At 37.7% G+C, this 25,723-nt stretch overlaps 1 protein-coding gene across 1 annotated transcript; it reads right to left on the bottom strand.

The window, feature by feature from the left end:
- Window positions 1-4,117: 4,117 nt before the first annotated feature.
- On the bottom strand, window positions 4,118-24,607 carry LOC107687396 (transcription factor HIVEP3-like). The gene is made up of 6 exons (XM_016484747.1): window positions 20,664-24,607; window positions 20,041-20,180; window positions 9,962-10,137; window positions 9,349-9,450; window positions 7,081-7,745; window positions 4,118-5,294 (listed from the first exon to the last, which is right to left on the bottom strand). Exons 1-6 carry the CDS (start codon window positions 24,411-24,413, stop codon window positions 4,731-4,733), a joined length of 5,397 nt encoding a protein of 1,798 aa, XP_016340233.1. The 5' UTR covers window positions 24,414-24,607; the 3' UTR covers window positions 4,118-4,730.
- Between the last annotated feature and the right edge of the window lie 1,116 nt (window positions 24,608-25,723).

Genomic DNA, 25,723 nt, shown 5'->3' with positions numbered 1-25,723 from the left:
TTCAGTTTTTGGCAAATGTTTAAGGGTAATGACGGTAGATGATAGTGCAGACAAACACACACACACACACACACACAGTCCAGTTCCGTTTCCTGTGCATTCCTCTGGTGTGAGCTATGACCTTCATCACAGTTAAGAACGTAAACAGCATTTGACGATCTAAGGTCTGGAATTCAGGCTTCATGGGGGTTTTACTGATAAACCCTCACTTGTCTTATTAAAACACCTGCATATTGTAAATAAACATTAGTAAACCTATGCCAATACTGACACCAAGCCAGACCTGTAACAGTGTTGCTGTGGATACCGGCGGTTCACTTTTTATATTTTTTATATATTTTTTTATTTTATTTTATAATATTTTATTTTATTATTTTGTTTTATTTCATTTTATTATTTTATTTTATTATTTTGAATGAATTAGAGAAAGTAAAGAATGTAAAAAAGCTTATGTCAGTCAGTAGATATACAACCCAAAAAGGTGTATTTTTTGTTGTTCTTCTAAATAATAATGAATGTCATTAAAATGATCAACGTTCAATTATAAGTGCTCTTAAATGTGCATACATTTTTATGACAGAATAGTTGCACAACCATAAAAACAAAAAATGGTGGAATGTAGGCCAATATATTTACATTATATAGCCTGTTTAATGCGTGCACACATAACATATTTATCCGGCCATCGCAGTGAGGACATTGCATAGACTTTCATTGATTTTCCATAAGGTTTATGATATTTCCTATAACCCAACCCCTACTTACCCATCACAGAAGCATGTGCAGAACACTAGATTTACATCTAAATATTTTGAAAACTATTGAGGACCAGTAAACTGTCCTGACTAGTGGGTTGTCAAAGTATTTCAGAATATAAGTGAGAAATAATTAAAGGACGTTATTTAGCGCTATGATCACGCGCCAGCAGGGGGCAATATTTCCTCTGAACCTATTCCTAAAATCATACACTAACAGCGTCTTCAAGTGGAGTCAAAAATAACAAGTACGAGGTTAAGTGCACAGTTTTGCTGGTTAGCATGACCCTGTTAGCCTCTGCTGGAAGATAATGATGTTTAACAAGAATAGATGTCTTATCCTTTAAACACCAAACTAGCCATTCACTGGCTGAGACGGCTACTCTTGGTCTGAAATGATAGAAAATCACTGTATAGTCTTAATCATAAAAATGTTAATTAATGTATTTTAAATTGCATATAACATTACCAAAGCTAAAAATGGTCCAATTAAACAGTTGCATGTTTACATTTGTAAACAAGAATGCTATTAAAATGCTATTAACAGCGTTAATTAATAGAAACATGGAGATGCTAATCCATGAATTAACAATATATTTGCATATAGTCTGAGATATAAATATGACAGAACACAGGAACATTTTGTGCATAGTTTATCGAATTAAATAAACATAGGTAGAGCAACAACAGACTCTTGAAACTATCTTTTAATGTAAATTCATGTTACTCTTACATTTCTGATAATACTTTGTCCTGTCTGAAAGATTACATCACAACTTCTCACATCTAAATAATCAACAACACAAGAACAACTGAACCATCAAGCAGAGCCGTTCATCTTCTGGGTTCGACCACATTCTAGCCTATTTACTGGAAATGCATGAGTGTTTAAAATGCTGGCCAAAAACAGTCTACCGACCATCACATACAACAAAGAAAAACAGATGCTGCAATGCCATAGAATATAGTATAAATGCATATAAAAACATACATTTGTACAGTAGGATTTCTAATAAGATTTACAGTAGATATAGATATGTTTTCTTCAGGATGAGTGGACAATTCCTTATTTAAATGCTTCCATGCTGTAACACAATAACGTGAAAATGGGACTTGGATTTTATTGGCACCTCATTTATATATATGTATTATTTTATTATTATACATGTAATAAAATGTATTCATTTCACACCGCATATCACACACACACACACACAAATGCGCATGTGTGGTAGGTCTATGTAAAATGTGGACTGCAGACAAGCAAATATACATGGATCAGGAACGTAATGTACCTACACATCTACATAACTAGGTTGAACCGAGCAAAAATTATTCAGCAAAGCTTAGTCCAATGACTTGAATCATGGTCTGAGACATTTTCTCTGCTACCCAAAATCTGACAGACCCATAAAAGGATTGTTCACCCAAAAAATAAAGCTCTGTCATCGTTTACTCACCCTCGCATCCAAACCAGCATGTTAGGCAGAATGCTGCAAAAAGCATCCTATAAAATACCCTAAAAATACAAATCATGTCACGTATTCCAAGTCTCCTGAAGCCATGCTGCATTTTTCAGTATTTTATGCTTCCTGAGCTGCACTTATACTGTTAACAGAATTTATTTTACACCAAAACTGTGATAATTTCGAGATAAAAGGCTATTTTCTACCTTGATTTTAAGCCTATGATTTGAACACTCTGCTGTGTCTCCTTTAAGACTTCACTGTAAACTCCCACTGCTATAATTGTTCCACAACTTTACATGTGAAACTCTTTTGAAAACTTTTACTTCGTTTTTAATATCACAGCTGCCATGGTTAACTAATTGGAAACATCTTTGTACCTTTGAACACCTTTTATTCTGAGACTGTAGAGAGCAAAAACCCAGATATTTTAAGGAAATTAAGAAATCCCATGCAGGACAAGTCTGGAAAAAAGGCTTGATTCACTACCACAAAAACAGCAATTAACAAAAGAACATCTGACTGTAAATGAGTCCTTACATTAACATTAACACGTTTACATTTTGTGGCATTACTGTTGGGTCCATAGTCTTTCTGTAAAAGTCTGTTCGCAAAGTCTGAAAAAACTATGATCCTGTTTCATTATTTCTCCTGCCTGTGGGCGGGCCCAAAAAAAATCAAAGATGTAGAATTGAACTGTGCTGATGTTTTCATGTCTATTACGTCATAAAAACCCAGAGGTAGTTCTTTTGGCAGCTTGGTTTCAATAAAAGCTGTTTTGGACTAACAAGGAAAAATTTCAAACGAATTTTCCATAAAATCATAGTTTAATTCAAGACCCCTTTAAGTTGTTATTCAGTGAAAATCTTCCCTTGCGATTCAAGTATCTTCAAAAATAGCGCATGATGAAATATCTTACATATTGGACAACAGGGTCAGAAATTCACTTTTCCAGTAAGGCTATGTTTACACGACAACGGTGTAGTCAAAAACGGAAAAGTTTTTCCCTTGCGTTATTAAAAAGTTTCACGTATACACGACAATGTTTTCAAAACGATTCGCGTTTACACATATCCGCGAAAACGGCCAAAAACGCTGTATTACGTATGCCAGGCCAGTAGTTGGCGCTGTCACCTTGTTAGTAAACAGTACCTGTCGGGAAGTGACGATTATATGATGATTGTAATATTGGTGAAGTAAATCCTCACTTTGCTGAAGAAGCATTAGCAGACTCTTGAGCAGCGACAACAGTACCATGTACTCCGCCATTGTTGTGTATGTTTGTTCACGCTTGCCTTTAAAATCGACACGTACTGCGCACGTCTACATACCTAACACGTCACTGTTTTCAAAGATTCCCGTTTTGGGTGTTTACACGGAAACGATAACGGTGGCGATTTCAAAAACTTGCACTTTGAAACCCGTTTTCCAAAATATGCGTTTTCAGTCCCCAAAACGCCGTCGTCGTGTAAACGAACAGTCAAAATGCATAAAAAGTTTCCAGTTTTTGGTTGAAAACATTGTCGTGTAAACGTCCCCTAAGGGGCAATATTTGCCTTTGGGTATTTTTAGGGTCTTTTTTTTTACCTTTGTAAAAAAAAAAAATCTAATTACCTTATTAAATGTATCTGTATTGTCTTAAATGTTTGGGAAAACTGCACGTCATAATCTGGCTACACAGACAAAACAAGCTTAACAACCGTTTATGAATTAGTTTATTGCTGTTTACGCATTCGAAAATCAAGACTCTTTGTATTGCATCTGCACATTGTTGTTTATGATCCGAGTATTTGACAAGAGAGCACACTTCAGTCAGTGAATGTGAACACTGAACAAAATCTAATCTAAGCCAATCTAAACACCTCTGATTGGTCATTGCATTCATAAACTCAACAGAAATGTGTGATTGGTTATGATGCTCAATTATGCAAAAAAACACAGAAGAAATCTGATGCAATATGAGAGCTAAACGTAATGCCAAAATCAACACTTTTCATTCATTTTCACATTACAGCCATAATATAGTTTCACGAGTTCGTGGGCCCATATAATCTTAGCATTAGTGGTAAACAGATTTGGCTTGATGTCTGCAATGGAGGGCTCAGAGAGACTATTCTACTCGAGCTCCGATAGCCCCCCTATAGACAGAAAGTTAAATAAATAAATATGCATAAAAGGTGGAGATGGGGAGGAGGAGGGATGCCGAAAGAACTAACAACGGAGGCAGTATTTATACTCGAATATAAATTGGAAGATTAGATGGGCGTACTTCACTAGTTTAATTGTGCAGGGGCGGTTTTTGCCCCCTTATTTTGAATTTGGGGGCATTTTTGTTCCTTTTGGTTGCATTTTGCCCCAAGCTCCCATTCATTTCCAACCCTGTTGGCCAATACCAAAAGCTTTTGTGTTGAAAGAGCAAAACTGATCATTGTGCCTAACACGCAGGTTTGAAATGACAAATGTGTGCATAAATCATGACAACATTTTCATTTTTGGCTGAACTTTTCCTTCAACAAATGGATGTTCTTGAAGCGTCCACCGGCTGAGCTTTCTTGGGACTTCGAGAATGCTTTCTGTTGTTTCTTTGAGAGATACTCTTCCAGGTGGTCATGGGAACACTGGGAACCTCCCTCTTTTTTGATACGAGCTCTGCCTGAACCACTCCCCGGATCTGCTCCTTGTCTTCATAGGAGGAAGCGTCGCTCTTAGAGCTCATCTCCAACGCAGGCTCCGTGAACACTATCAGCTGATTTCTGCGATGAGGAACTTCGCCCGCAGGACTCCCATCGGCCCCTTTCTCCTTCGTAAGCACGGTGACCGTCATCTGGGCCACGCTGTGGTTCAGAGATGCGCTGCGGAGCAGCATATTGGAGCGTGGCTGCACCATCTGGATGCCGCCGATGGGAATGGTGAGGCTGAGGTTGGGAATCATCACCTGGGGCTGCGAGTGCAGGGGTAGGTGACTTAACACGCGCTGGCCTTCCCTGGGCTGCATGTTCCTGGAGAGACACCCCTGTGCCGGAGGCCAAGACTGTGTCATGCTGGTCCTTCGCTGAGGACTGTGTGTCTTCTCCTTGGGAGGAGCCAGAAAGACATTTTTAGTGAAATCACCATGTAGAGTGAGCACTAATGCAGTCATCTTTATTCTAGGCGAAGGACGTTATTTCTAAACTGTGCGGTAAGTCTTGTTTTGCGGCTATAGCTAAAGATAGTCCTGGTTCATCCCAAATGTGTATTTCAGACAGTAGATGGTAAACAGACGTGTGTGTATTTAAGTTCAGCCGTCAGTTCATGGGTTAGTGTCTTAGGTTTTGGCTTCAATTGTTTGTAGAGACCGGCGGCCTGGCTTCTATTTCTAATAAAGGTGTGACACTAAAATAACACACGGTGTGCTTTTGGAATCGGGATATTTGTTTTGGATGTTTATCTTGGATTTATGTGTCTGTCTTGTTTTCATACTAATTACATTTTGTGTGCTAATAAAAAATATCTTTCTATAAGAGGACTTCAGCTCAGACAAAGAAAGAAGCATCTACATATTTAGCTATCAAGACTTGAAAAGCACAGTTTACTCACTATTGAAATATGGGTGAATGTTGTTAAAAGAGGTGGTAAGGGGTTACATGGTTCAGTCTAAGAAACTATATATATATACATAAATGCTGAATTTATCTGTTCTGTTCATCCCCATAATTCTGTGGTGAGTTTTTGAAATGATGATCTGATCTTTCTGACATCAAAACATTCGGATCGCATGGTTCAAAACATGGTTGTTACTGTTAACTAAAACTATAACATTATTTTAAAAAATCATTTTAGTTAATTGACATAAAGCTGAATGAAGTAAAATATAAATGTCAGATGAAAACACTTAAATTTACACACAAAAAAACATTTATTTAGGAATATTGCCTTAGCAGCTAAATTAAATAAATAGTTCATGGTAAATTACTGAGATTACTAAAACTGAAATAAAAATAAATTAAAGTTTGTTATACACACACACACACACACACACACACACACACACACAATTACTAAAACTTATTTTGAAAATATAAAAATACAAATTCTAAATAAATAATAATTAATAAATATTATAATAAATAATAATGGTTATATCAAAATAATACTCACTAAAAAAATTATAATTTGAACCATCTAAAAATACTCTAATTTGTTACAGTTATGTATTAGTTTTACTGATATTTATGGTTTGGTTCAGATTTTTTATAGTTTTTGACTTTTAATTTTGATTTAATCTTTTCCCAAAGACAAAAACATTAATGCAAAGTACAAATATGATTTATTATTAAGACAATATATCAATATACTTTATTTAAGCCAAAATGTTACTTAATAAGCCAATATAATATAGTTTTAAGAATAATTTTATAATAACTATAAGACAATTTCAAAACCTTAATGTATATTGTGATGTCTTTTTAAAATATGCAATACATTTGCTGCTATTTATTAAAATAATAATAATAATAATAATAATAATAATCCAACCCACAAGCTTTATTGCAGTCAGTAATTCTATGTGTTTTGCACATCAACGCTCTGGTGTCCAGCAAAAATACTATTTAAACAAAACTGTTTGTTTTAGGGGTTTTTTTTTCTTTCTATGGGGAGCATTATTTGCTTTTAGACAAACTGAACGAATCAGGTTTAAACTGGAAACCATAATTTCAGATCAGACCAATATAAAAATGCACTTTGTGCTGGTCTTTCAGCAGTATTTCATTACAGTTACTTGGCACAGAAACCATAAATAAGCCAAAAAAAAAAAAAAAAGAGAGAGAGAGAAAAATCCTATGCCAATCAGTAAGACAAAGCTACATTAAGACACTCACCAGTTTGGTCTTGAGGTGTAGTCTGCTGGGTGAGGCTTTTGTTGAATCTCTGGGTTTATCGGCTTGGTACTGAATAGTCACACTGGCCCCGACGGTCAGTGCAAGAGGACAACTGGGAGACGCAGGTTGTATGGGGGACAGGGCTCTAATGGGGGACACGCGTCTCTCTGGGAAAGACGAGGCTGGGCGGTTTGAAGGAGACAAAGAGGACTTGAAAGAGAGACTGATTCTCGGCGAGGGACAGCGTAGAGGGGACAAGTCTCGTCCAGGAGACTGCGGTAAAGCAGGGGACATTTGCAGGCCAGGAGACAGGCTGCGGATTGGGGACGAGCACTTCCCTGCGGCGGGTTCGAGGTGTGGAAGGGTTATGATAGACTTGGTGGTCTTCGGAGAAGAGGCTTCTCCGTAGTGGCTCGGTTTGCGGGGGCTCATGCTGACAGGCGCTTTGGGATGCTGCTCCCAGCCTGGGTTTGTCAAGCCTGAGACGCCACAGGAGCCAGGAGGGTCTCTGGACAGAGACGGGGTCTTAGATGACGAGGAGGAGCACGAAGCTTGCTCATCACCTTCATCGTTATCTTCAGGCTCATCCACATCTGTCTCCTCTGCATCGGAGAACTGATGCTCCTCCACCAGCTCCGTCTCGAGGAGATGCTTATCGCCGTCACCTACAGCACAGGACAGTCACTCATTTGGCACAGTTAGTTCATCAAAAATAAATAAATAAATATCATGCCCTCTGACTATGTTTTATGACGGCGTTTTAGTGCCACGTTAAAAATAAAACAAATCTAAGATTATGGGATTGGAGTTGTAATATTTTGAGAGAAAAGTCAAAATTGCGAGAATAAAGTCGAAATATTTCGAAAATAAAGTCAAAATTACAAGAATAAAGTCAAAATATTCCGGTGGCCTGGCAACTTATTGCTCCCAATCCGGGCCATTTGCATGCGCAATATAGGCTATACTCTCAAAATATTAGGCTATAACTTTAATTCTTGTAATTTCAACTTTATTCTCGAAACATTTTGACTTTATTCTCGAAACATTTTGACTTTATTCTCTAAACATTTTGACTTTATTCTCTAAACATTTTGACTTTATTCTCGAAACATTTTGACTTTATTCTCTACACATTTTGACTTTATTCTCTACACATTTTGACTTTATTCTCTAAACATTTTGACTTTATTCTCTAAACATTTTGACTTTATTCTCGAAACATTTTGACTTTATTCTCTACACATTTTGACTTTATTCTCTACACATTTTGACTTTATTCTCTAAACATTTTGACTTTATTCTCTAAACATTTTGACTTTATTCTTGTAATTTTTACTTTATTCTCAAAATGTTTAGACGTTATTCTCCTAATTTCAACTTTATTCTCAAAATATTTCGACTTTATTCTCATAATTTCAACTTTATTCTCGTAATTTTGACTTTATTCTCAAAAAAACATTACAACTTGAATCTCGTAATTTTAGATTTTTAATTTTTTAACGTGGCACTAAAATGCCGTTGTAATATTTAAACCACATGCCACAATAATCTATTGTATTCACAAATACTAGTATATATTATTATTTGTAATTAATCGAATCGATTATTCTGTGTATCATATAATTTTATCATTTTTTAATCAAAGTGACTGTCAATGGTTTAATGCTTTAAACTAGCAATACTATAAAAGTAAATTAATTTTGAGTAACTGACATTATATAAATTATACATATGTGTGCTACCATTCAAAAATTTGGGTCAGTAAGTTTTTTCTTTCTAAATATTAAAATGAATAATATTCAGCAAAGATGCATTAAATTCATCAAAAGGGACAGTAAACATGTATAATGTTGCAAACAATTTCTATTTCAAATAAATGCTTTTTTTTTTACTTTCTATTAATTACAGAATCTTTCAAAATGTATATTTTTATTAATATTTGGATCAAATATTAAGCAGCACAACTGGTTTCAACATTGATAATAATAACAACAAATCTATTAAATGCAAATAATAAATCTTCAGCATTTATTAGCATCAAATCAGCATATTAGAATGTTTTCTGAAAGATCGCAACATTTGAACATTTATTCAAACAGTTAATTTAAATTGTAATAATATTTCAGAATTTTACTGGTTCTACTGTATTTTTGATCACAAATGAATGCAGCTTTGGTGAGCTTAACTATATTACATAATGTTTTATTACATAATATAAATTGCAGAGTTGTATATATTTTTAATATTTCATATTTTGTTTTCTCTCACCTCCCTCATCTGTCTCAAGCTCACACTGGACTGGTCCTGGAGCAGTTCCCTCTGGACATCTCTTCCCATGAGCCTTTGACTTCATATGTTTAGTTAGATTCCCTGAGGAACGCCGTTTCATCATGGGAACACCAAAGAAAATATGAAATGCATTTATATCATGTGCATCCCTGTGAGGGTACAGGTGTAGACTTAACCATGTGCATACTGTATAAACAATGTCTGGTGTCTCAGAACGAGTGATATTATAACATCTATTATAAACCTCATAAAGCCCCATTATAAACCCCTATCTTTCTTGTGTTTACAACATTTCTGACTAAAACAGAAAGACAGGGCACATATTGTTGTGCTTGTCCTTTTCATAAATGAGTTTAAATAAGTTTACATGGCATTGACAAAATATTTACTGGAAGTAAAAGACTGTACATGTGAAATGTCTATATCTGCAAAAAACGTTCTCTTTTAGTTGTACACTAATATATAGATGGGCTTATATTGACTTTTTATCTAATTCATACATGTTTGTTAGTAATATTAATGAAATGTAATATGGGCAGACGTGGACTGAATGCCACAGAAGTCCATTCCTCAGCGGTGCAGCATACAGTACCTTTGGTTTTGAAGGCGAAGTTGCAGTGCTGGCAGACGTAGGGCCGAGCGTCCGTGTGCAGTCGTATGTGTTTGCGCAGCATGCTGGGTTTCTTACAGCGTATTCCACACTCTTCACATACATATCGGCCCCTCCCGCGGCCCCGGACGTACACATACTCCTCACTCGACCTGTAGCTGGAAAACACAACATAACAGCTGAAAGAACGTCACCCGCACTGACAGATAACCGATGAACTACTTGAGCATGAGACTACAGGTAACCCAGAAATCTCTTTCTTTTGTGGAACAGAATAGAACTATTTGAAAGAAGTATTGCAGAATTTTGAGAGTGCAGTTTATACCATAACGGGGTCAAACTCTAAAAATGGTCAAAAAAAAAAATCATAGACGTATCACAATTAGTGCTAGGTACCAAAAGGAAACTTATGGGCCAATCCTAAAAATTCTGGACACTTGGGCTAAAAAACAAAACACAAGTTTTGAATTACAGACTTGTTTAGAATAACCGAATGAGTCATATTTATGTAGGTCAAAGGTCACGTGAGATCAATGTGCTACACCTGGTGACAAACACAAGATATTTGAATTAAATTAGATTTAAGTTGTATTGCAGAGCGGAGAAGAAAAAAAATCCATTGATTTTTGCATCCACTGATGCACAATTTTTGTTCCCTCGTCAAGCTATCACATGGCTTCAGAAGACTTGGAATACAATGCACAAGCCGTATGGACTACTTTTGCTATTTTTGGTTCTTATTATAAATAACAGTACTCTGGAAACCTTCTAAAAAAAGAATATAAGCATACTTTTAAAAAGAGTTCTTACTTATTATGGAAATAAAACAATATACTTAAGTGCATACTGAATGTAAGGTTTTCAGAAACGTAATTGCCTGTTAATTGTGATTCAGTTAAACCACATTACAGTTCAAATTTAAATTAGATGAATTTTAGTGACCCACTTAAGTAGGACTTAAGCACATCTTTATATGTACATTGTGTATAGTTAAAGTGTACTGCTGAATGTACTGGTAAGCATGTATGATAAACTAAAATATAATGTAATTTCTTGTGAAACTTGTATGTCATGTATTTGGATATATTTGTAAATACAGATTTGTAATGATGAAGTTGCACTTTAGTGCACTATATTCTAAGATTGATTAACTTTAAATGTAATGTCAACACATTGTTAAAACTATACTCAGGTATGTTAATCAACACAAAACGAGTGTACGTCTGTAAAGCCTGACAAAAGATTATTAAAACATTGATTTAACATGTACTTCAAAATAACGTTTTTAATTTGACATTATTGTAAAGGGTGCTTTTAAAAATGTATTTAAGTGTGTTAAGAAACATAGCCATGAAAGTGCAATTAAGTGCCTTTTGATACATGTCACCTGCAAGTTTTATGTTTTTTTGTTTTTTAAAAACTGCACTTTTGTAAGATCTGAAGTACACTACAAGGGCACATTAAATACAATTTAAGCACACTTATTTTCGTATCTCATGTATTTCAAGAGATCACATGTGGATTTGTTGATTAAATAATAACAGATGCTGAATTTTGGAACTGCATATTAGTGTACCACTCTTACTATTTGTACCAGCTCTTTCTATGGCAGGAATAGTAAGAGTAGTATGCTAGCATGCAATTTCGAAATCAGCAAGTATTTTCAATGTTGACATGAACTAACCTTTTAACTGGCTGAAATGCGTGCAACCAAAAGGTGAATCATATTAGACTGGCGATATTTATTTAATGTTAAACAAACAGAATGTAACAGAAAACAGCACATGTAGGTTGACATTGAAACTGTAAGTTCTCAACATCACCTCTAGGTTAATTAAAATAGCAGCGGAGCATAGCCTCTGGCCTGGAATACGTGCATAAAGAGGCCTATACATTGATCTCACAGGTCTGTGTGGGAGATCTGATCTCCAATCTATGGCACCTGCATGCTACGCTTTTAAAGGTGCTCTTAAACAGCTTGATATGCTTGGCACAGTCCCTCTTTCAGACACCAGGCGTGCATATATATCCATACACACCCCCTCCGCCTACCCACACACACACACACACATGGATAGTCTGGCTGGGTATCCACCCTGTTTGTGTACAGAAAGTCCCAAAACGGGGCCTCCACTTGACCTCAAACAGAGCACCATTTATAATGTCAAGAACTAGGGCCCCCCTCCCTTCCGACCCCCTTCACCACCACCCCGGCTCAAACCTGGGGTTCTTGCAATGGCGCTCTGTGCCCAGAGTCCAGCCGTATGTGCCAATCCAAACAGCTGAGAGGGGGGGAACCCTGGACCCGACCAGATGCTCATAGCCAATAACATGAGCACAAATCAAGAACTGTGTGCCAGCTTTCTTAAAAATAACAGTCATAATAGAGTTCAATTCTGGGGGGCTTAGTGTTTTAGTTTTAGACTATGCAGCTATTTAAAATGTGGTTACCCAAAGTAACAGACTACTATTTTTCACACAGTAAAAATGTAATTAATGTGATCCAATAACAAATGTCGTTCCAAACATACACTACCGTACAAAAGTAAAATTTGTAATGTTTTTTAAAGTATCTTATGCTCATCAAGGCTGCATTTATTTGATCAAAAATACAGTAAAAATAGTAATATTGTAACGGTTTTCTATTTTAATATACTTTAGTTCTTTTTCAGAAATAATTCTAATATGTCAGTGTCGGAAACAGTTGTGCAGCTTTATTTATGTATGTATGTGTTTATTTGTTTGTTTGCTTGGAATCTGTGACACTTTTTCCAGGATTCTTTGATAAATAAAAAAGTTAAAAATAACAGCATTTACTTTTTTTGGTAACAATATACACTATCATTCAAAAGTTTGGGGTCAGCACATTTATTTATTTATTTTTTTTAGAAATTAATACTTTTATTCAGCAAGGATATATTAAATTGCTAAAAAGTGGAACCTACAAAAGATTTTCTGATATTCTGGTGTCTAGAATATTGCTTGCATGTGTCCCTCCTTTAATGTAAGTCTGTATGATGTTTTGCCCAATTTATCATCTGCCAGGTCTAAGAAAAATCCTGATTTGATTTTAAAATTGGATTTTTAAGCATCATTCATGTCTGTAGCAGGGTGTGGGTTAAGTTATGCACTTAAGTTCAATACTTAATGCCTAAAGAAAGAGCTTCGATCTTGTCACATAATCTTAAAAACTATACATATATATATATATATATATATATATATATATATATAAATCATGAGTGTTTTAAATAGAGGTAAATTGTGCAGAAACCACATAATTAACCTCCACCTGAAACACTTACTAAATCTGTTTTCTAAACTTTCACGCAAAATCACTCGCCTCATAAATCAACTTAAACCTCAGTGCTTCCATTTTAAGATTCACAAACCACCTTAACCACCTTCAGCCTTTTCATTCTGAAGTGACAGAAATGTGTACTAAACTCTGTATTAACGCTCCCCAGAGACCATACTTGCATGGTGGAAGAGCACAGCCAAATTATGAGTGAATTTGATGGCTGCTGTGAAGAGTATGTTGTGTGTTACAAGTGCCATCATTCCTCAGAAACACCACAGATGGTTGTTTCTAGGAAGATGTGTGCCTGTAAACTGATCTCAGTCACGACAGACTACATAACCTTGAAAACTTACATTTCTTTCTTGTAGTAGTGTGTATGACTTCTTTTGAAGTTCATATAAGGCTTGAAACCAGACTGATTCAGAGTTCTAATTCATAGCTCAGATTATTTTATTATATAGACTTCCCTCTTTCATTAAAAATAACCACTTACTCTAATGAACATCTCTTAGATCCTGTATAGCACAGAGTGTGCTTCGGTTTTTATGCATATGCTAAGGTACAGTATTTGAACTGAGCATGCCATAAATTTCATCATCACCACATACTCTATGCAAGCAGGCAGAATTTTTCATGCGCCTTATTTTTTATTTACTAATTTATGTATTTTTGCAATAACTGATTTGTCCACAAGGTGGCAACACTGTTGTTTCACAGTCGAAAAAGTAACGGAAGAGACGCGACAACAACAATTGACAACCACGTTGCCAAGCACTTGGTTACAAGATACTGGTTTAAACCAGTACAAAGACATTTCATCGGTCATAACTTATAAAATAGCATAGATACTGGATGAAATTTTCTAGTGTGCATGTGCTAATCATATGGAGTATACTTTGAAAAAATATAGCCCAAAGTTTACATAGGTTTTTACATATATGCTTCGGTATGCGTACAGTATACAGATGACAATAGCCGCTTTTCCACTGTCGGGCCAGTGCGAGCCAGTGCTTTAAACGGGCCGGGCGGGGCTAATAGCCTCGGACCTGTAGCACCGAGGCCAAAATCACGCTGCGTTTCCACCGTCGGGCCAGAAGCTCCGCTGCGCTTCACTAAAACACGCCTTTACACGCCTCTCAGGAACAACGTCACGCAACCCCATCATTTCACCAACAAAGAGAAGTTATCAGAAAACTAAGAAGAAATAAGTCACTGGAACTAGCGCGATCACAAAACGAACATGATAAAAGTGGCCATTAGTTTGCATGCTTTGTTAAATATTTAAATCCAAAAGCATTGATGTTTTACAATAAAAAGTGATACATTGATCATAATTAATTAATTTATCAGGATTGAAAATTAGTCACACAGAAATAAAGCGATATGAACATAGCCTACCTACTTATTCAGTCGAGTCTGTTTCTGTTTATTTGTAGTCACAGTATATCACATTTAGAAAGAATGATCATTTCTATATTTTTATAAAAGCTCCCGAACAAATTATATTTTTATGACATACACGGAGCCCCATATTTACTATGGTAATGGCTAGCGTGCATAGTCCTTTGCATCGCTTATAAATATTTCTGCCTTGTATGCTGATCATAATCCACATCTGATCAAGTTATTTCAAACATCCGCTTCTGTCTTAAAGTGAGTTTTGAACTAAAATTATTTTAAAAGTCTTTAATGCTGGTGTTATAGCTGTTAACTTTATTAAATGCTCCGCGGCGCTGACGCTCTACAGAAACGGAGAAACTCCGCCTTTGTTCATAGCCACTCCTCTAGCCCCAGCTGGCCCGCTTTGGCCCAAGGTTTTCGTCGGGCCAAAAAACCCGGGCCGTTGGCCCCGAGGAAGCACCGGCGAGGCACGATCAGGCCCCGGAAGTGACAGTGGAAACGCGACTGACCCTGGCACGCACTAGCATGCCCGCTTTTGGCCCGACAGTGGAAACGCGGCTAATGTGCATTATGTCACATAAGCATGTACAGTCTGAATTTTCTAATTACATGTATTCTGTATGTGTAGGCTGGACATGTACATTGATTTTTTTGCACAAATTAGTTTGTCCACAAGGTGGCAACACTGGCCCGGGCTGTTGTTTCACAGTCTGAAAAAAAAATGGAAGAGATGGAGCAATGCTAACAACAAAATACTGGAGATGGCAACAAGATGCACACGTTGATAAGCACTTTTGTGAAATGGGTTACCAGATCGTTGCAACTCTAATTTAAAAAAAAAATACAAAGGAATTTTACTGCTCATAACTGGACAAACATGAACATTTCTAGAATGCATATGTCACGCCCCAAAGTATACTTCGAGTTTTACATGTGCAAGCTGGCAGTGAACTTGAATTTTTTTTTTTTTGCACTAATTGGTTTGTCCACAAGATGGCAACACTAGACCCATGGAAGCCCATTTCCAACACTGAATAAAAAAATGAAAACTTTTTATCTCACAATTATGACTTTTTTTTCGCAATTGTAAGTTTATATCATTCGAGCCTGAGAAAAAAAGTCAGAATTACAAGATGTAAACTCGCAATTGTGAGAAAAAAAAGTCATAATTGTGAGATATAAACTCACAATTGCAAGAAAAAAGTTGTAATTGAGAGATGTAAACACAATTGCGAGAAAAAGTTAGTATTGTAAGTTTATATTACACAATTCTGACTTTATTTTTCACAATTGCAAGTTCATTTGTAACTCGCAATTGCATTTTTAGATCTCGCAGTTCTGAGAAAAAATGCCAAATTGTGAGATGTAAACTCACAATTGTGAGAACAATGTCAGAATTGAATAAAAAAAATGAAAAAGGTAATTGTTTTTTTGTCCCACAGTGGCGGAAAGAAATGGATGAAACAGAATAACAACAGAGACAGCAACAGATGCCCTTGCTGATGAGCATTTGTGTTAGAGAGTTATGAGATACCTGCAACTTTACGGAGCCAAACTCTCGAGACGAGACTTATGACAGATAAAATATGTTACTAAATAAATACACGATTGTGATAGAGAATAAGAAGCTGACGTCTGATTTCTTCAAGCGGCCGTATTTACCATGTTTACTATGGTAACGTTAATGGCTAGCGTGCATAGTCCTTTGCATCGCTTATAAATATTTCTGCCTTGTATGCTGATCATAATCCACATCTGATCAAGTTATTTCAAACATCCGCTTCTGTCTTAAAGTGAGTTTTGAACTAAAATTATTTTAAAAGTCTTTAATGCTGGTGTTATAGCTGTTAACTTTATTAAATGCTCCGCGGCGCTGACGCTCTACAGAAACGGAGAAACTCCGCCTTTGTTCATAGCCACTCCTCTAGCCCCAGCTGGCCCGCTTTGGCCCAAGGTTTTCGTCGGGCCAAAAAACCCGGGCCGTTGGCCCCGAGGAAGCACCGGCGAGGCACGATCAGGCCCCGGAAGTGACAGTGGAAACGCGACTGACCCTGGCACGCACTAGCATGCCCGCTTTTGGCCCGACAGTGGAAACGCGGCTAATGTGCATTATGTCACATAAGCATGTACAGTCTGAATTTTCTAATTACATGTATTCTGTATGTGTAGGCTGGACATGTACATTGATTTTTTTGCACAAATTAGTTTGTCCACAAGGTGGCAACACTGGCCCGGGCTGTTGTTTCACAGTCTGAAAAAAAAATGGAAGAGATGGAGCAATGCTAACAACAAAATACTGGAGATGGCAACAAGATGCACACGTTGATAAGCACTTTTGTGAAATGGGTTACCAGATCGTTGCAACTCTAATTTAAAAAAAAAATACAAAGGAATTTTACTGCTCATAACTGGACAAACATGAACATTTCTAGAATGCATATGTCACGCCCCAAAGTATACTTCGAGTTTTACATGTGCAAGCTGGCAGTGAACTTGAATTTTTTTTTTTTTGCACTAATTGGTTTGTCCACAAGATGGCAACACTAGACCCATGGAAGCCCATTTCCAACACTGAATAAAAAAATGAAAACTTTTTATCTCACAATTATGACTTTTTTTTCTCACAATTGCGAGTTTACATCTTGTAATTCTGACTTTTTTTCTCAGGCTCGAATGATATAAACTTACAATTGCGAAAAAAAAGTCATAATTGTGAGATATAAACTCACAATTGCAAGAAAAAAGTTGTAATTGAGAGATGTAAACACAATTGCGAGAAAAAGTTAGTATTGTAAGTTTATATTACACAATTCTGACTTTATTTTTCACAATTGCAAGTTCATTTGTAACTCGCAATTGCATTTTTAGATCTCGCAGTTCTGAGAAAAAATGCCAAATTGTGAGATGTAAACTCACAATTGTGAGAACAATGTCAGAATTGAATAAAAAAAATGAAAAAGGTAATTGTTTTTTTGTCCCACAGTGGCGGAAAGAAATGGATGAAACAGAATAACAACAGAGACAGCAACAGATGCCCTTGCTGATGAGCATTTGTGTTAGAGAGTTATGAGATACCTGCAACTTTATTTGAAATGAGCACAGGAGATAAATGCACACATTTGGTAAGTGGGAAAATTTCAAGTGCACGTGTTGAGCATCTGTGTTTGCATAAGGTACTAAATTCAATATACTGAAGGCTATATGTTCAGCTGTGTGCAAACGCTAAGCACTTGCAGCAAAACCAAAGTATGCTTTGGGCTTTAGACTGGTGGTTCCCAACTGGGTCAAGATCCGAAAATGGTCTGTTTTGACTGGATCGTGAAATGCTAAATGCCATGCATCCAATTAAAAAGCATCCAAAAGTTATCACCCAGACATTAAATATGGGTTTAATTGCAACAAGGGTTAAAATGGTTCAAGCCATGGCCAATTTTAAATGATTTAAAACAGAAGAATAATATCATACCCTGTTCATTGTGCTGTCCAAAGAAATTTTGAATGTTCAAAGTCTAATATAACCATGGCTTTATGCTAACCACAATGGTTTTGTGTAGTGAATTACCGGCTGCCGAAAACGTTTTACTTTTGTTCTACAAACAATTTTGGTACTGTGTTTGGTTGCCACTTAGAATCTTGGTATTGAAGCAAACCAAGTTAAAAAAACACTGTCGTAAATCTCTTAGATATTGGTTTTTCATTCATATTAAACACCTCAAAATGTGAGTCTACAGTACTGCATCTCGGCCATCTCCATATGCATTCAGCTCAATGACCAAAATCATTGATGCAGTATGGTGTAAATGGGACTCTGTGGGGTTCCACAGGAAGTGACCGCCAGGCTAGGTAGTTTCCTGGCTCGGGCTGTGTAACAGACGGTCCGTGTTGGCTCTGACAACCAACCGATCTCCTGCAGCGGGGCAAGAACAACACTGCTCAAAATACTGACAAACTGGTGACAGAAAGCCACCATACATACAGTAGCCAATGAGCAGGATGCACCGTGCAAAAACTACCACAGAAGTAAAAGACTCTAGCTTGTGACACTGCCACACAAAGACACATGTTTTTACCACTCAATATATATTAAGATGGTTTTTTTATCTATATATTTGAGTTTTACATGTTGTCTTAGCCATTTTAATTCTGTTAATTATTTGATGTGTGTATGTCTTTAAAATGTTCATGGGTCTGCCTGTCATGTGGTCAATCACATGACAGGAATAAGGAAGTAAACCAGTACAAAGCAAGCAGCATGTCAAACAATCAGGGTCATTGACCAAACAACCACGCTGGATTGAGGAGTTGTTCATGGACTTGCCTTTCCAGTATCTCACTCATTTTGGATTATCACTTTCTTTGGAATTGTATATACACCGGTGGACACTTTTACCTTGGGACTTCAACACACTGGGATTCTTAAGGACTGTTTTAGGGTACGATTTAAATGGACAATCTGCTTTTAACAGCCTAAGTTATTCTAGTTGTATTGTGTTGTTTTAATTTCCTTGTGCATTATGTAAATACACGATTTATTCATTCTACTTTTGTTGTTGTCTCATCTTTTTGAAACACTTATTTTATCTCACACAGTTTAATCTGACCCATTTTAAATCCATGTAACTTGGCCGATAAGGCCGATCGTTACAAGCTTTCAGATGGATGAGAAGAAGAGAAAAACCACAGCTGCTGCATCTATGTCAGTATTAAAAGCCAGATTTGAATAAAAAAACAACAACATACTGCTTGCAAAGTAGCAAAAAAAAAGTTTTTTTTTAATTTTTTTTTTTTATAAATGTTACATTTGCAAGATATAAACTCACAATTGCAAGAAATAAAGTCGCATCTGCAAGATATAAGTCTGACTTTTTTCTCACAATTCTGACGTAATTTCTCAGAATTGAGAGATATAGTCTCACAATTGCGAGTTATTGCCAGTTAAGTCCAATTCGGACGAAAAAATACTAATTTGACTATAACTCGCAATTTGTAAGAAAAAAAGTCAGAATTGCGAGATGTAAAATCGCAATTACCTTTTTATTTTTTATTTAGTGGCGGAAACTTGCTTCCATATATATCAGAGTTGGCCTTGCTGTTTTCATGATGAATTGCAAATTAGTATTATGTTTACAAAAATAGACAGCACATAGATAGTGTACATAAGAATTAAGTATCTACAAAAAGTTTGAATGGATGTTTATGCTGAATTGCTTGCAGAAAATTGTGAAGAAATGCAACAAAATATGTATTTAGATACAATGCTGCCTTGCATACACCGTAGCTAAGATATACTGCAATAATCTACAACATCATACTTTTACACATTGCATTTGTACAAGTGTTATGTATTAGTATGACTTACCCTCCCTCACAAATCTGAACCCGTGAGCTGTATTTGGAGGTAGATAGTTGATCCTCCTTCTCCTCCCATGTTTTCTCTTCTACCTCTGTCAACTCAGCTTGCTGGGTTTCTTTCGGTTCTGTGGGCTGGGTGGCATGTACCTACACTCGAGAGAGACACGGGCAAGTTCACCAACCCTATTCCGGGTGCCCAGGGAGACAGAGATGGGGGGGAAGTCTCATTCAACATTTTCCAGATAGCATTAGATCTGACTTACTTTTACGTTGTCAAGAGTAAGTTTAAAAAAAAAAATAGAAAAGAATAAAAGACTGGAATGTGGACTGTAAAGCTAATTGTGATATTTCTTAAGTCAGTTTTAACCTTTTATGTTACTAAAACACTCATATACATTTTAAAACACTGAGCTAAACAAACATAAGCCCCCAAGTTAATAAAACAATGTCAGCTACCATATTAGTCATTCTCCTTCAAGTTTTAAATGGTCAAGCTGTTTTGAGAAAATGGTAGCTGGTTAAACAACTAATGACCAGCTTGGAGCAGATTGGAACCAGCAACCATGTTCCAAAACACAAGTGTAAGAATTTTCATGCATTAACTATAAATTCAAGAGTTGTTACATTTACCTCAGTCACGTTAGGCTTTTGGGAGTCAGGTGTTTCTTGTTTCCTGTCCAGCGAGGGTGATATGGCCGCCGTGGTGTAGATGAGTCCTGCATGTCTCTGCCTGCAGTGCAACAGGGATAGCATGTCCTTGCTTGTCAGGCCAGGAGGGTATGGGTTGCGGGTACTTGTACTCCATGAGGAATAGACTGAGTTTTGTTGTTCACTCTGTATGGACGGATTGGGCTTTATGTAGTTTAGATAGCACCAGCTAAAATTAAGGTTAGTGTTAAGAGTCGGAAATGATGGTTCTTTGTGTTCTATAGGGAAGATGACACTTTGCTCAACGAGTCTTTCTTCCTTCTTGCATTCGACCAAAACTTTATCATTTCCACTTTCATTTTCCTGATTGTCATCCTCCTCCTCTTTCACTCGTTTTTGTTGTTGCTCACTTTCTGGGATGAGCTCTTCACTGCTCGTGGGGGACAGCACACGTTTGGTTGCACCAGCACTTACTGATTTGGAGCCATCAGATATTGGTGGTTGGTCTATGATTTCAAACTTCGAAGCCACTGCAACCGAACTGACTCCAGAGCAGCAAGGTTCCTGAGGCCTTTCGGTAAATGTTTGTGAAACTGTAGTGTAAATTGAGCCTGCATAATGAGGAAGGTGTGAATTAAGACGGACTGGAATTCTCTGGGCTGGTAAAGGTCTCAGTGTTTCTGGGTTTGAAGTAACATCAAAACCAAGATTCTGATGGGGATGAGTGAGGTATGGTTGGTTGACCCTTGTATCAGAATTCACCAGTTCATTCTCCACTGGAATTTCAAGCTTAAGTCCTGTCGACATTGAAGAATAATGAGCTCTGGCAGCACCTGATGGACAAAGAAGACTTCCCACTGTTGTGGGCTGATCAGTGTGAATCATTGGGGTCAACTGCAATGCATTCTGCTGGGTATTCTCTGATAAAACATGCTGTGATTGCATGACCTGCTTCTCACCAAATGAGTGTACAGTATTGCTTAAAGTCACGAGATGAGTGGTGGTTGGACTGTAGGAGGTGCCTGGGTTATAGCTAGGCGGTATGTTAGTCCTTCGAGTAGGAGAACTGGTGTTGATGGCTTTAGAAGATTGGTCTTCCTCCTCAGGTCCCCTCACTGCACTATGCCTCATTAGAAGGCATTTCCGCCTTGCTCTCCATCCTGCAGGGGTTCGATCTGGAGACAAACTACTGTAGTCAAATGACTTACTGCGAGTTTCCGTAATAAGGTTAGCATTTTGAGGAACATGGGGCGCCTGCTCAGATGCAGAGCGCCTCATTTCTCGGTGAGAATTTGTGGGAATTGTCAAAGTATGAGTGGCTCTTGATCTCCTAGTTGGCGTCGTGTCTGCATCACCTTTGCAAGCCTCTTCAAATGAAGTTGATCGACTGGAGGTATGAGACACACAACTGTCCTGACTTGGACTGTGAGGCAGGGACATTGATTCAAAGCTTGAGTCCCCTGATGACTGGGCAGCTTCTGCGAGACGAAGACGTTTCTTTTTAGGTGGTAACTTCTCAATTGGAAGTTGGGCTAAAGTTGGACTTCTTTGGGGCCATTGGAACTCGCTGACTTTCTCAACGTCCTTTATTTTGGGGACAGTTAGAGGGGGTAATGCTGCCATGGTGTTGGTGTTTGAATCTTCAGTGACCAGGATTTCTGGCACTTGGACATTGTGTTGACGTACAAGTTTACGGAAGGATGGTTTACTTGCCTGCCGCTTTGATTGTGAGTAAGGAGAACAGTGAGAGACATCATGAGAGTGAGAGACCTCATCTGGTCCAGGGGTTTTTAAAGCACTATCATGTTTCTCAAATGAACTAGTATGCTGTATGACAGATATTCCTTGCAAAGCGCCTTCTGTACCATGTTCTTGAGTGGACCCTTTAATAGGCTGTTCACAAGGTGGTTTATAACCTTTCAGTGGTATATAAGAAACAGAGGGTAAAGAAGGATCTTCAAGTTCAATACTCTCTTCTTTCCTTCTTTTTCTAAATGCAAAAGCACCAGGACGATTTGTGTGTGTTCTTGTGGGTTCTTCCAATTGATAGACTTGACTTTCAGTTTGTTGAGAAATGTGAAGCGTGCAGCAGTGCTGTTTGTGTGTTTGATATCTCTCCCAGTCAGTAAAAACTATACCACATGCGTCACACTCAAATGGCTCTTGTTTCAGGCTGGGATTAGGCACTGTAGAAACTGAGGGATGGAATGGTGAGCTGGAATAGGATTGTTCCCCCATGGTCATTTCAGCACCTATGGGCAATTCAATGGCAGGCTGCCGTCTTAGCATACCGTGACGCCGATTCTGAACTGGCTGCTGGTCATCAAAGGATTGGCTAAGGCGAAGGCTACGAGAAGTTTCAGACACATCACTAACACCTGCATCTGAGGGCATAGAGTGACTTCTTAGAAGAGGAGCAGTGGTGGTCGGGTCAGCTTGCTGGATACTAAGAGAATGGTGCTGAAATTTCTCACAAGGTACACCAAGAGTAATGGAACCACTGCTCTTTGCACTCAGATCCATTTCTTTTGGACTGTGAAGAAAGGACTCTTTAGAAGCGGTTGGCTTCACTTCTGTGCTGCTTCTCCTAGAGAGTGAGAACCTTCTGGGTTTGACACTGTCAATCTTACTGGTGTCTACCACAGCCTCATTGATGGTAATGAGTTTAGTTATGTGGTCAATGACTTGCTTTTTAGGCACAGTGAATGGAATTCTTTTCCCTTCTTGCCCAGCAGGATTGCCATGTTGTTCATGAGCAGTCCTTTGTAAATGACCAAGGCGACCGAACTTTCCAAGTATGACCTCTGCATAGCTTTTGGCACTTGTGTTTGGTGGACTATCTTGAGAGACTTCTGTGCTCTCAGATCGAGAGAAATAGCCAGACTCTGTGCTACCTTTGTTACTTAGACCAAACGATGAGGACGCTTCATCAGACGATCCTATAGATGTTCGTCTTCCTCTGCTAAGTCTCATTGCAAGTCTCTTTTTAACTGCATGGGAGTCTTCTATACCTTGTAACTGTCCCTCAGAGCCCTTTTCTGTGACATTTGACTTTTCAATGGACATTGTTTGTTTTTCTAAACAGGAAGATGGTTGGCTTTCTTCATCTGATTCTGTAAGTGGCTCCTCTGAACAACTTATACCTGGTCCCTCCATTTCTGCAGTCAGACCAGCTTTCACCCTATGAGTGTGGGACTTTCTGTGCTTGTAAAGGTTACTTTTAGTCTTGAAGGAGAACCCACATGGTACACAGGGGTAAGGTCTCTCTCCAGTGTGGGATCGAATATGTTTCTGAAGCACACTGGGCTTAGCACAAGCACGACCACAGTATGAGCACACATACTTTCCGGGCTTTTGAGGTTTACGCTCACGTTTCTGGCTAGGTGTACCTTCCAGGGCCTCATCCGTGGAACAGGATGGTGCAGCTCCAGATGGCATTTCACTAGACTGCCTCATGTTAGTGTCAAGATATTCAGAACTTCTCGGTGACGTTCCGTCTTCAACAGTCTCTGTCTCCTGAGCAGTTTTCCTCTGCAATCTGAGACGTTTTCTCTCAATATTGAGATGCTGTTGTTTTTGCTGTTGTGCATGCTGCTGCTGGGTGACAACCTGGTTCTGTTCATGATACTGTGGGACTGAATGTGGCTGGGGGCTGTTCGCTGGAGTCTCATTCTGCTTTTCTAAACCTCCAGATTGCTCCCCTGTGGTCAACAGGCTATGCAAGGCCTCCATAAAATGAGATGAAAGCTTGAGTTACTGTTTATTCCAGACTGTATGAATGATCGATTCATTTATGACCATTCAGAGCATCGCATAATATTTTGTTCCATACAGCATATGCATGGATTGTACAGTTCTGGGGCATTCTGTAAACATTATTGCTTAATGTGAGAAGAGCTTCTTCAAAGGAATTATATGATACACTACAATTTTTTTTTTTTCAGTTAGAGGAAATTCTGCCTCTTCTGTTTCTTGTTCTTTCTTGTCCTTGGAAATCCATGGCAATTATGTTTTTCCATGAATGCTCTCAAGTTGCCTTATTCTGCAGATGCTTTATGATGATCCACTTCAGAGATTTAAATTCTGGGAAATATCAGAAGACAACAAGGTTACAATTGCTAATAAAATACAATACACAACACACTCTATATTCATGTGTGTAGCAATGCTCAAAAAATTCTGGCCACATAGTGCATTCACACAAATACGTATGCGAAGAGTAGAAAGATGTCAACTGTCAGTCAAACCAAACCAACAATGCAGAAAGTTTTTTTTTTTGCTTGTATCGACTTGGTACTAAGGTACCAACACTTTTGACATTGAATTACAATGGATTGTTGCTAACCTTCTTCCTGTTCAGTTGTAACAGTAGTTCACTATGACTGTTAAAATAAACTGGTTAAAAATAAATCGTCTCACTGGACTTAAAAGAACATTACAAGGTATTAGAGCTTCTATAGGTGTCTGTGTATGTGTATATAAGAGATAAAAGGGGCCTAAGTAAAGAGTGAAGACTTCAGGCTCTTTGGTATTCTTAACAAAAGCACAATTTAAGACAGCACGGATGCTTGTGAAAATAAACTCTGACACTGCTTTCGCTGGAACACAATAAGGAATTAGGCATCCCACTCACTGACCAGCTGGTATTGGCACCCACGCTTTGCTTTAGGGGGCGTTTAGGTGTGGAACCACAGGAGATCCTGCTGGTACATACCAAAATCACTGCCAACTATACATTCCAGCACAATTCTTGTGTGAATCCAACTCTTAAGTGTTCACAGACTTCCAATTATAGTGAAAACAGAACATACTGACGAGTGTATTATTAAAGAATGCTGTAGTGTGTTGACATATTATCCAGAGTGTAGAGAATCTGACAGGTGACATTCAGTTCACCAAAATAAATGATTCATGGAAAATTAACCAATACCATTGAAGCTCTTTTTTAATGAAAAGGTTTGAAAAGCTCAACCCAAAAAGGTTGAAACAATAAGACATGAACCTCGGTTTTATCCAAAATAAGAGAGCTGTCTGGGTTGTAT

This window comes from Sinocyclocheilus anshuiensis, unplaced genomic scaffold, assembly GCF_001515605.1.
Source record: "Sinocyclocheilus anshuiensis isolate Anshui unplaced genomic scaffold, SAMN03320099.WGS_v1.1 scaffold5, whole genome shotgun sequence".
Taxonomy (NCBI): domain Eukaryota; kingdom Metazoa; phylum Chordata; class Actinopteri; order Cypriniformes; family Cyprinidae; genus Sinocyclocheilus; species Sinocyclocheilus anshuiensis.
Note: the sequence above shows the minus strand (reverse complement) of the source record. Positions and strands in the feature narration are given on the sequence as shown.